The 12,182-nt window shown below is 44.9% G+C and overlaps 1 protein-coding gene across 2 annotated transcripts in view; it reads right to left on the reverse strand.

Moving 5' to 3' along the window:
* The window catches only part of SNX25 (sorting nexin 25), a 58,112-nt gene extending 50,434 nt beyond the window's left edge, over window positions 1-7,678 (reverse strand). The window contains exon 1 of one of the 2 annotated variants that reach the window (XM_048942192.1): window positions 7,435-7,678. In XM_048942192.1, coding sequence (XP_048798149.1) covers window positions 7,435-7,449 — 15 coding nt within the window. In that variant the 5' untranslated portion in view covers window positions 7,450-7,678. Of the gene's footprint in view, window positions 1-359; window positions 405-7,434 lie in introns of those variants that run through there. The other variant, XM_048942193.1, reaches the window with a different exon arrangement.
* Between the last annotated feature and the right edge of the window lie 4,504 nt (window positions 7,679-12,182).

The following is a 12,182-nucleotide window of genomic DNA, read 5'->3' on the forward strand; positions in this document are numbered from 1 at the left end:
AACTCCAGCCGACATAAGAAAATGATAAATACTGAGCTCTCCTTGTGTTTTCTTGCCTGCCTCTTAATTCGGGACCTTTCTACAGTAGAGGAAAGAACACAAAACAAATGCCGTAAGGTAGAACTCACAATCGCAACATGGCTCCACACTGTAACTGCATGATGCAATGCACATATTTTCAGGATGTAAGCTGGCTCCTTACACCATTGGATACTTCCACATTTCAACCTTGAACATTGTAACGTGATGAAAAATGCAGTAATGACAGCAGAGCAATAAAGATCCCAAGCTGCAGCAAATGAAGATCTGCCCAAATGCAACAGCCATGGGCACAGAAATAAAGGAAAGAAGCTGCTTACCTTCAGAAGGCCTCAGCTGTACAAGGACCTCCTAACTCGTGCTTCTAATGCCAACCCTTAAATGAGGTCTGGGAAGGGGTAGATCCCAGCCCCACCCCATCTGGTCACTCAGGTACATTTCATGCACCTGAGCTCCCCACAGTTGGCCCTGCCTTCCACCAGGTGCTCAATCACCAGTTCAAGCCATGACTTAGCATTTCCACTACAAACATTCAAGGAACTTCACTGAGATGTAATCTCACGTTTTAGTTTGCAAGAACTAAGTTTTCTAATGCTGATAACATCTGACTTCTAAAATGCACCAATTTATTTTTGTAATGAGAACCTGGTAACAGCAATGTTTACAATTAGAAAGTTCAGGACAAGCGATCAAAGAGAACTTTAAACAGGGAGAAATTATTATTAACATTAGCAATGGTGATTTTGTACCTGCACATGTGTAATTATTGAAGGAAAAATGAGATGCGTGGCATGTTGGATTTTCTGAGGAATCTTCCGTATCAAAACAGGCATGTATACAGTGACAAACAGCCTGAGAGAAAGGCACAGACCAAGCAAGAAACCTACCTTCCACTTTGTTTAAAAAGTGATTTTCAAGGACTGATGAGAATCTAATATGTGAATAAACACAAACATTTGATGCATTGGAGGGCTAGAACACAGGGGAGAGGTAACTATTGTCTTCAGCTACCTAATGAGAGAGTAAAGAGAAGGTACCATTATTTCTTGCGGCTGTGTAGCATGAGGGGGCAGAGGACACAGACTGAAACACAAGGAATTCTGATCAGATATAAAGCAAAATTACTTTAATAATGAGGCTGGTCAAATAGCAGAACAGCAGGCCTGAGAGACTGCCGAACCTCCATCCCTGGTACTGAGTGACCTGACCAAGCCATGCCCACTCTGAGCAGGTGGTTGGAGTAGACAACTTCCTGACATGCCTTCCAACCTGAACTGTTCTATCATTCTTGATGATCCTTCACAGATCTGCATACTTTATTTAGCAGCTGAAAATGGACCAGATCTTAAATTGAGCAATGAAACAGCTGAACAAACTCCTTTTTCCTTTCAGTCTTACGAACTTGCATTTAGCAAAATCTATTCCCTTGCTTTCTATTTAAAAAAAAAAAATAAATCTGTTTCTGTGACAATAATGATGAATCAACTGAATAAATAGGCACCCCCAAGCTGGACGACATGTGGCAACAGCCACCTTCAAAACAACAGTGACAACTTGCTAACACAGGCTCACAGCACCTGTGATAACAGAAGATCTTCCTAAAATTCACACTTCAAACTCAGAGTTATCAACTGAGAGAATGTGAAATCCAGCAGATCCGGCAGATCATCTTCCCACCTATCTCAAGTCAGATGGATGTATGCAGATGTCTTACCTCACAGAGAGCAGGTTCAACTAGAAAACCATTACTTGAGTGTTTCCACAGTTTATGCCGCTCATCTACAAGAAAACTATGCTATGTTTCATGAAACTGTTGGCATCGCCCTGAGACAAAGATGCCTGTAAATGGCTTAGCTTAGCTCAAAGCTCTCACTTAGATGCTCTCATACTCAGAATGTTCCAGTCGGTCCTGACTTGCAGCCCCACAATGGGCTCCACTCCAACAGAATTTACTGCCAAAGAGGAATGAGAGAAACTGGACTGAAACTTAAGTAAGATTTGACAAAATAACTTACAAGTTGTGGGAAGCATAACTTGTGCAAAGAATGAGGTTGCTAACAAATGGAGACGGCTGCTTCCTGGAACTGCTTACGTTTTCCTTGAACTTGCCTTTGTTTACAGCCTGGATGAAAAAGTAAAGGACGCAAACTTTTCCCAGAGACTTCTGAACAACATTCATTGTTCAACAGTTTTGAGAATGATTTCCGATGCAGACAACAACAGTCTGAAAAGCCCAGGAAAGAAAAAAAAAAACAGCAAAAACCAACCCAAAGCTGGCCGGCAATGAGCCAGACATCCAGGCTAGCTTGATCTAATATCACAGAAGGCTTCCGTGAATTCTTGGGAAATGTATACAGTCCCAGTCTATGGAGCAACATCACAGTCTGTCCTTGATTAAGATGGTGAGAACCCACAGCCTTGACACTGAGGCCAGAACAGCCATGTGCTATGGAAATCATGCCAGGGAGCCAGAGAAACCTCCATGGCAGCCCGTCTGACAATCCCACGTGCCCATTCCTACCCCTCCCTCCCACGGTTTTTCATCCCATGAAAGAGCTGTGTTCTGACTTTTTAACACAGAATCAGAACACTGCAGAAGAAACTGACCCATTCATTTTATTAACGTTGTTCTATTCCATGATGCAAGCTCAACTGCAGAAAAAAGAAATCATGGGACAGAATGACTACACAAACCCTGCACGGACACAGCATCAATTTGTTTCTCTTAGGACTGTTCAACTAATTGTTTTTCATCATGTAGAATATGATGTCCTTTCCCAGGCCACCACCTTCTTACATAACTGCCTTTTCCTTATGGAAGTTTTGCTGCTCTCCTCTGCAGAACACAAGAAATTAAGACCTGGCAAAAGCAGGAGGTCAATCAGATTTCATTTTTGGAGCTTGTTACAGGGTATGGCATTTTCAATCCCAAAGCATACCTTGCATGCAAGACACTTGCACTTCTGACCTTATGACAGAGTTTCTGGTTCTACCTTTGGGACTCCAGTGCCAGAGATTTGGGCACTGAGCCCAGTGCTGCTCTTACTGACCCACTCAGCACAACTCAAGTAGCAGAAGAAACTACCCAGCTCTCTTCCGATGTTGTTTTCCATTGCTCAAAGTACTTTTCAAGTAAGAAGCAGCCCTCACAAAGGTACAACCTGCCAGATTTGCAGCAAAATGTGAAATTCCAATCTAACGCAATGTTGAGATAAGTAAACATTAAGCATGACACAGTGCCATCTCAAAATATGCACAAATGAACAAAAATGAACAAAGATGCTAAGTGGTTATGGGACAAGTAAATTAGAGTCTGAAAAGCATTTCATTTCCTGAGATTGGTCTTCTGTAAGAATAAAATTTTTGCTTCATAGTTACATATGCAGGTAGTTGTCATCCTGGCAGGAATTCCATTCTCAACCAGCTTACAAATTCCTATGGACAAGGGGCATTTCTGGAGCAAAACCATTCAAGCTGCAGGCCCCAAAGTGCAACTCATAGAACCGCAGCTGACTACTTGGGGCTTATGCAACTTATACTCAAAATTTTAAAATATTCCTGAAATTGATAGGCAATGCTATGCTATCTTTTCATTATTTTAATTTCAGGACTTGCACAGTAGTAAATTTACCTGCGTCATCAAAAACAAACTGCTAACCTGCCTATGTAAGAGATATCACAAAGAACAAAAGTATCGTACCCTGTTTTGTTGAAAATAAATAGAAGTGAAACATATACTCTCCTTTCAGTGCAAAAAGGATCCATAAACTAGAAGCACAATCACTGACCAGCATATTTGGCTGTAAGTCCAAGAGGAACTAAAACCAGTGTAACAGGACAGTGATGAGCAGAAGCTGCAAAGACTAAGAGAAAGACCAGCAAAACGCTGCAGCAGCAAAGCTTTCATGGTATTCCCTTATGGGGCAGAAAATGAGACAGACTGGAAGACACACTTGGTTTACGGCAGATGTTAAAGTAAACAAATAAATAAGCAACAACAAACCATAAATACATCTGAAGACTTATTAAGGTGTAAAGAAGTAGGCAAGAAGGAAGAATGCAGTTTTCCCTCTCCCTCACAGCTGCTCAAAACTTCTCATTACCTCAAGTGCTGCCCTGCAAAAAGCCTGAAAATCAAGGCCCACAGATGGCAAATCTGCTTCCTGCAGCTTCTGGGGCTCCTAGCTCACCTTCAGAGGCCCTGTCTGATGGCAAGCATCCAACAGTGAAGCAGGCTGAAACTGCATGTCCTTTGCCTTCCTTATCTGCCTTGAAAAGCACAGATTACATGCAAATAACTTCCAATAATTTCATTATTCATCCCTCTATGATATAAAAGTGTCCTATCTTCCAAAATATATTTAAATATATTGTTATGTCTGTGAACTCATGGCAGATATATATATATATATATGAGTGCCATCTTCCAGAATGCAGAGGTTTCAGTCACTACCCAATCCAAGGAGAAAAGCTTTACCTTCACTTTAGTGACAAATTCCACAAAAACCTCACGTTCAAGACCAGCACTTTAGGAATGTATGACACTGTCACAAAAGTTTCTCTAAATTGAGAGAGAAATATTTCTAGGAATGGAGAGCTGTTAAGCAGAAGCAAACAAGAGCAATCGAGCAGTCAGGAGCCAAGCTTTAAAGAAACACTGGGAGCCCTGGAAATCACAGGAAACTGAAAAGCAGGACAGCAAAATCAGCATGTCCTGGCTGAAGAAAAACCAAGCTCACATTTATTGCTTTTGTTAGTGCTGCGAGGCAGACCAGGTAGGTTGTTCTTAATACAAAACATCATTCATTTTATCTGCATTTGTAGCAGCACGTGAATTTCATAAACAAATCCTCGGGTTTTGCATCGCTTAAATGCAGATAAACCAACCACCTTATTCAGAGTTGTTGCTTTGAATCAGAGTCAAAATACTGCACTGCAAAGAAAACTCTGTCCTGCCAGTTTTGTTTTGTTTTGGTGAAAGTACAACTCACACTGGAAATGTGGGAGAAAAAGGTGTTCTCCTTCCCACCTCCCTGGTTAACATGATCCTTCACATGAGTCAAAGCCATCTCTCCTACTACTATGCAAGCTAGCGGTGACACAGGGAACAAGTCAGAATTTTAAAAGGTGACACATCTAACAAGTCCTTCCCAGGGCTATTGATGGCATTAGCAAGGCTGCTTACACCGAAGCAAGAAGTCCTCTGGGACTTACACATTTTAACTGGAGTTCAGCTGGTGCCTTTTTGCTGTCTTGCATGTTGCTGCCCTCCTCTGCCACAAACAATCTGGTCCTAAACTTGCTCCTGGAAACAGCTGAAAAATATCTGATAATGATATCACATGCTTTCAGTGTCATTCAATTCCCACTATTCAAATATGAATGGAAACTATTTACTACTAATTCCTGCAATATATTATTATTTGTCTATACCTCTCTCCTTCTCTTTTTAAGAATTATAAAAGAACAGAGAGAAGAAACTGAAGCTTGTAGTCAGAGCTCTCCCATAGACAGAGAAAGGCACTTCTTCATGGCAACACAGACTTTCTCAGTGAGCTTCAAACACTCTTACTGAGATACCTAACAGCAGCCCAAGTTCCAGAGGGTACAAGCAGCATTTAGGACAAAAGCAAAGCTCACATCTGGGAGGACAACTTCTCCAGGATCCATCCCAGGCAAAAAGAAAAAGGCATACACTTGGCATTTCTGAAATACAAACGTAGAGTACTGCATTTTCTCAACTGAGTTATTCACTTGCACAAACAGATTAATGAAAATCAGCAGCACTAAACTCCTGCTGTAAGTGCTTGCAGAATTGGAGAACTCACAAAAAGTTCAGTTTTTCCAGCACAGCATGAAGAGCACAATCCAAGCCCCTTTGAAGTTAGTCGACTGAGTACTCCCACTCACTTCCCAAGAACTAAGTCTGACTCCCACTAGAATAAATATTTATTGCCATATGCTTTCTGTTTCCTCGTATGCTAACCCCAGTGTGAAAAATCAAAGAAAGAAGAATAAACATTATCCTGCATGTTCATAGACTTAAGAAATGGAAAAGAAAATTAGATCTGTAGGATCCATTTCCTCCACAAATATTATATATTAGGCCAAGAGAGGGTTCTTTCCTATTCTACTCTTGAAGGACAAAAGACGTGAAAACACTGAAAGCATTCTGGCTTTACTGTCTTCCTGCCACTGGTTCCCAAAAGAGGCAACACAGCACCATAAGACTCCACAAACACAGGAAGGTAACAACCAAATGGTAGAAGGAGCACAGGCATGGTTGGAACGTACAGTAAGAAGAGTAACTTCACATTTTTACCCAAGCTAAACATACAAAAGACACTTGGGAATAAAAATCTCCACAGATGGCCAACATGTCTATATGCTGCTAAGACAGGCACTATTGCTTCATCTGCCCACACTGTGCTGAACCAGCAGTCAGGAAAATCGCACAACATACACAAAATCATCTTCAGGGGGAGTACTTCAAGCAGCTCAGGGATCATGAGCCATTTTTATATCAAATATACATGATCTGTACACACATCAGCAAAACAGTACATCGAAAATATGAGAAAACCAAGCAAGTGACACCTGGAATCAATGCCAGGGCAACACACAGCTCTCCTTTAGGGACAGCCCCTCCTTCCAACCAGGTCACGTTCTGAGAGTAGCGCAGGGAGGGGAGACAAAAAAAATCTCAATTGAATCACAGAGAAGGTTAAAAAAAAAAATCAATTCCAGAAAGAGGGCTGTAGTAGGCAGGCACTGCTGCTTTAGCAGCGACTTTAAAATCCCAGCCTTTAGTCCGGTTCCGGAGTAACAGCACATAGTGTAGGACTACAGCACCGTGTAACAGCACCGTGTTACAGCGAGCGTTTAAAACACTACTGGATGGGCATAGATGCGGGACCATGCAGAGAAACAGGCACAGAAAGCACATCGGGCACAGCGACCGAAACGATCGCCCCTCTCTTGACGTCGGGACTTCCAACCCTATTCGGGGGGCTTACGCATTACGGTTTCCACAAAGCGTGAGGGGGGGGGGGGGGGGGGGGGGGCAAGGGGAGATAGAGCGATGCGTCGGGTTTTGTTTTCCTTCAACTCCGAGCTTCCCCTGAGCCGCTCAAAAGGAACTGGAAAACGCTCCTAAAGAAAGCTACAAGGAGCTCGTAAGAACGGATCGGTGCGCGTCAGAAGAGGCACAAAAACGCCCGCTACGGGTGCTCCGCTCGCGCTGCCCCGCTTCACAGCGCGGCCGTACGCAGCGCTGCGCCGGCTCTCACACGTCCCCCTCACGATCGCAGCCTCCCCGCGGAGCAAAGCCCCGCTCCTCCCTCCCCCCAGCCCGAACGCGCGGGGCAGAGCGCGGCCGGGCGCGGAGGCACCTACCGGCGGCAGCGGCATGTCAGCGGCGGCGGCGGGGAAGCTCGGTGGCGGCAGGCGGCGGCCGCGCCACAGCAGGCCGAGCAACGCGCCCAGCGAGGCGGCGGCGGCGGCACAGCCCGCGTACAGGGCGAGGCGGAGCGGCGGCAGCAGGGCCCAGCCGGGCCAACCGCCGCTCCCCGGCCCGGAGAGCTCCCGTCCCAGCAGGGCGACGGAAGCGGCCAGCAGCCCCAGCCCCGCCGCCAGCGCGAAGCGGGACGCGCGGGGGTCGTCGTCCTCCTCGTCTTCCGCCGCCCCCTCCTCGCCGGCGGCCGCCGGGGCGCCGCGACCGCCGGTTTCGCCGCCGGGGCCGTGCGAGCCCGCGGCGCCTCCCCCCGCCGCCTCGGGCTGCCCGGCTTTGCCGCTAGCGCTGTCGGCCGCGGGGAGCATGCTGCTGGCGGCGCCGCGGGCAGCCAGCGCATCTCCCTCCGCGGCAGCCCCCCGCGAAGGTCGCCGTCGCCGAGGTCTCCCTCCGCCTCTCGCCGCTGCCGCCACTGGCACCGCTGCGGCCGCCGGGGGAGCCGGCTCTCATGCCCGGCGGCCCGGCCGCTTCCAGGCGGCGGCGCTGCCCGCAGGTGGGCGCCGGGAGGCCGGCGCCGCGGCGGCAGCGGGCGGGGAGGCCCCGCCGCGCCTGGCGGGTCCGGCAGGGGAGGAGCGGAGGCGGCGCCAAGCGGGAGGCGGGGAAGAGCTGCTCGGCCGCGGCCGGTCCCGCTGCGGAGGCGGGGCCCGCGGAAAGCGGCCGGCAGCGCCTCCGCTGTGGAAGGGCTGCCCTGGCGCCGCTTCCTTCCCTGTGCTCTGCCGTTCCGTAACTCCTCGAGGCGCTGCGGCCCGGAACGGAAAACGCTTCGCAGCACGGCACGAGCTTTGCTGTATTTCCTCCCTCAGGAAGCCGGGCTCGGCCAGAGGGACTTCCTTTACTCTCGGGCTTCGCTTGCGGGGCGACATCCCATTGAGAAAATTGTATGCTGGAGCACTGAGGCTGCTGGAAAACACGTTCGGGTTCAGATTGGCATTGTGGACAGGCTCAATGCGTCAAAGAGCTCTACATCTACTTTTTAAACAACTGCTATCGCTGCTGAGCTCAGGGACATCTTCATTTATTCAAATTCAGTAGTTGCTGCTGTAAGATTAATGATACCATTTGTGTGAAGAAAAGAGGTGAACACCAAGGCTGCAGTTTCACAGATTTCTGTAAAATTTCAAGAATGCATAAAAACTAAAGCCTGAACTTCCCAGAGCATCTGAGATGTTAAGCAAGCCAAGGCCATAAGCATGGATAGAATGGGTGTGAAAACGCTATAGCTACAGCTCCAGTAGTGCACCCTGGAGATGCTTTGGGGGCAAGTTCACAGCACAGAACTATTTCCTCTCAAAATGCTAAAGTAGCATTGAAGAGATTTCAGCTTCCCTTTTAGTCATCAGCCAAAAGAGCCTGTGCTCCTTAACAGGATCCAAAGTCTTTCACAGTGGCTTAAATAGTTTTACTACACAGTTCATTCTATTTAGTGGATATTAAATTGCACAAAGACCTTTTAATCACTGGCTCAGGCCATCCACAGCAGCCAGAATTGATTATTTAAGTAATGTGCCTAACATGATTAATGGTAAAAATCATCACACACACAAAGTGAGAATGCGGATGTGTTGACAGTCCTTTCCTGTGCAAACCATCCTGTGCCCAAACGCCCCGATGCCACATCCAAGGGCTTGGGGTACACAGCTCTTGCAGTGCACCCAATCATTAAGACCAACAGAGATTCTTGCAGAATCCAAGAGCTTTTAAGGAAAGCCCAAAGTGCAAGGAATTTTTCTGTAATGTTATTTTATTCTCATCGGGCAGAAAACAGCAGAGATCCAACTCCCAGCACACATTTAATTCCTCAGAGTTCAGAAAATACAAGGCTCTGGGCAGAGATCAGCACATCTTCTGCTATCTTCAGAATGAGCCACACAAGCAAGAAGACAGAGCATGCAGAGGCCTTCTGCCACGAGTGTGCTCAGGAAACAGTCCAGGCCTCCGTCAGAACTACTGAAGACAACTGAATTTTTAAATTAACCTGAAGCAGAGCATGTAACACTGTTAGTTTGCGTAAAGAGAGATTATTTCCTCATTGAAGTGTTAACTCTCAGAATTGGAGAGGAAGATAAAAAATAGACCTACCTACGATGGAGGTTTAGTCCTGCAGTGCTTACGCACAAAAACCATTCTTGTCTGAATGAGTAATCCCACCAATTTTAGTTAAGCTTCACACATCATACCCTGAATCAGATATACCTAAATTAACTCAGGTGTATATCCATGCAGCTAGGGGGAGCTTTGATTGCTTTTCTTTTAGCTTTTAACAAGATTCTTTGCCTTTCCAACCCAGAATACAATCGTAGTATTTCAGATGACATCCTACCTTCGCTAAAGTCAATAGCAATTTTCAAGTTGATCTCACTGTTATTTGAATTTCCCCTTTTGCACTTAAAGAAAACCAACAACTTTCCTGCACAATACAAAACAATTTCAGAAGTGAAGTTTTTTGGATCAGGACCATTATCTTTCTGTAATTATTTCCTCCGTCGTGGAATTATTTTATGAGTTCAGCTATTAGAACTCTATCTTATTGAAGCATTACAGCAAATATCTTTCCTACAAATAAAAGGCTTTTTCAAGATCATTTTCAAATAGAATGATGCCTGATTTTGGGGAAGACTCAGCATCTTCACTTTAAACTTTGAGCAAGGAATGCAATAACTTTTATCTGACATACCCCAAACTGAGCCTCAGCATTATGAACGTAATCTTCTATCTGTCCTTAAGTGACAATCTTGCATCTTTCACTTTCAAAGTACTGCATGATTTGCACCTTCAGTATATTTATACCAGCTGCATATTACTTTCATGAAGCCTTTTTTCACATTTACTTTTTGCTTTGTGAGCCCTTCTGGCTTAGATCATGTTGCTATAAAGGTGCACAATTTATTATTACTGTGTACTATCTTTCCTTGAGACTCCATTCATCCTTTACTGAAAATGAATTGAACTGCTCTCCCACAAACCGTTATTTTTCTTGCTTGTATTTCTGCAGAATAAGTCAGTTAGGCTCAGTACTTTACAAAATGAATCGATTTATTCTCTCCCTTTTTGAGGCAATGACATTTTGCCAATTTGCAGATGGAAACCTGATGCATCTGAAAAACAAAAGTACCTATTTAATACAATGTGAGGTACCTGAGATAAAGTCCCTTGAATGCTTAGTGTTTTGTAGCACTGTTTTCCAAATGCAGCTTCCACTGATTTCAATTGCAGTTGTGATTATTCAACATTTCAATAGTAAAATTCAAGAGAAACTAGAATGAAATAGAACAATAGAATGATTTGGGTTGGAAGGGACCTCAAATGCCATAAATGCAACATGAAATACAAAAAGTTAGCTTAGGTAAGTTGAAGAATCTCCATTAAATGCTCTGTTGCATAAGTAGAATTAGAATCTGGTTAACATAAGGCTGTTCGTTTGTACTTTATTTCCTTCTCTTGTAGTATTCCGCCACATTCACTGTATGCATTTAAAAATATATGTGTATATATATTTGCACTCATACGTGCACACATACGTGCCTCTACGTGTCTTTGTGCCAAATGAAATAGGACCATATACACAACAGTTGTCTTCACCTGTTTCAGCTCAGAGTTCAGCATAGTTCAGCTCAAAAAAAAAAAATCATGACATTACACCTTTGTTGTAATGAATAATAGGCCAAAGAACAGTTTAATTTTTTTGTTTTGAATTACTGAATCTATAAACCAGTCATCTTCCTATTCATGGAGTTACTTCCTTCTTATTAAAAAGCCCCATTACTACTACTAGAGAAATGCCAAGGCCCACTACTGCTACTTCAAATCATAGAATCACTCAGGTTGGAGAAGACCTTAAAGACCATCAAGTCCAAACATGACCTAACCAAACTACCCTAACTCTAACAACCCTCCAATAAATCATGTCCCCGAGGACCACATCCAAATGGTTCTTAAACACGTTCAGGGATGGTGACTGCAATCTTTCCCACTCTACATAGTACGCTACTTCTTACACTGGAAAATTATTATCACAGCTGCCATAATCAGTGCTGGAAGTAACAAAACTCTGCCTGAAGTTTTCATGTATGTTTCTGCAATAATTATCCTGAGACTTAAGGATACAGAGGTCAGGCTCAATATTGAGGAAGGAGAGCATTCTAATAGAAACAGGTACTGTATCTCTTCTCAAGACTCTGAGGCCCCAGAGTATGTCCAGGGTCTGGAGCACAAGCCTTATGGGGAAGGGCTGAGAGAACTAGGATTGTTTAGTCTGGAGGAGGCTCAGGAGAGACCTTATTGCTCTCCACAGCTACCTCAAAGAAGGTTGTAGTGATGCGGGGGTTAGCCTCTCCTCCCAGGTAACAGCAGTAGGCATAACATCAAGTTGTGGCAGGAGAGGATCAGGTTGGTTTATCCTCCAAAAGAATGGTAAGATATGGGAACAGGCTGCCCAGGAAAGCAGTAGAGTCACACACCTGGATGCATCTAAGAAATTTATAGACACAGCACTGGGGGATGTGGATTAGTGGGCAATATTGGTAATAGATGGCTGGACTAGGTGACTTTAAGAGGCCTTTTCCAACCTTAATGATTCCACAAATCATGCCTTTTTCAACACAGGGTACCATTGCATTAGACCTCCTCACTCCAA

This window comes from Lagopus muta, chromosome 4 (assembly GCF_023343835.1).
Source record: "Lagopus muta isolate bLagMut1 chromosome 4, bLagMut1 primary, whole genome shotgun sequence".
NCBI lineage: Eukaryota > Metazoa > Chordata > Aves > Galliformes > Phasianidae > Lagopus > Lagopus muta.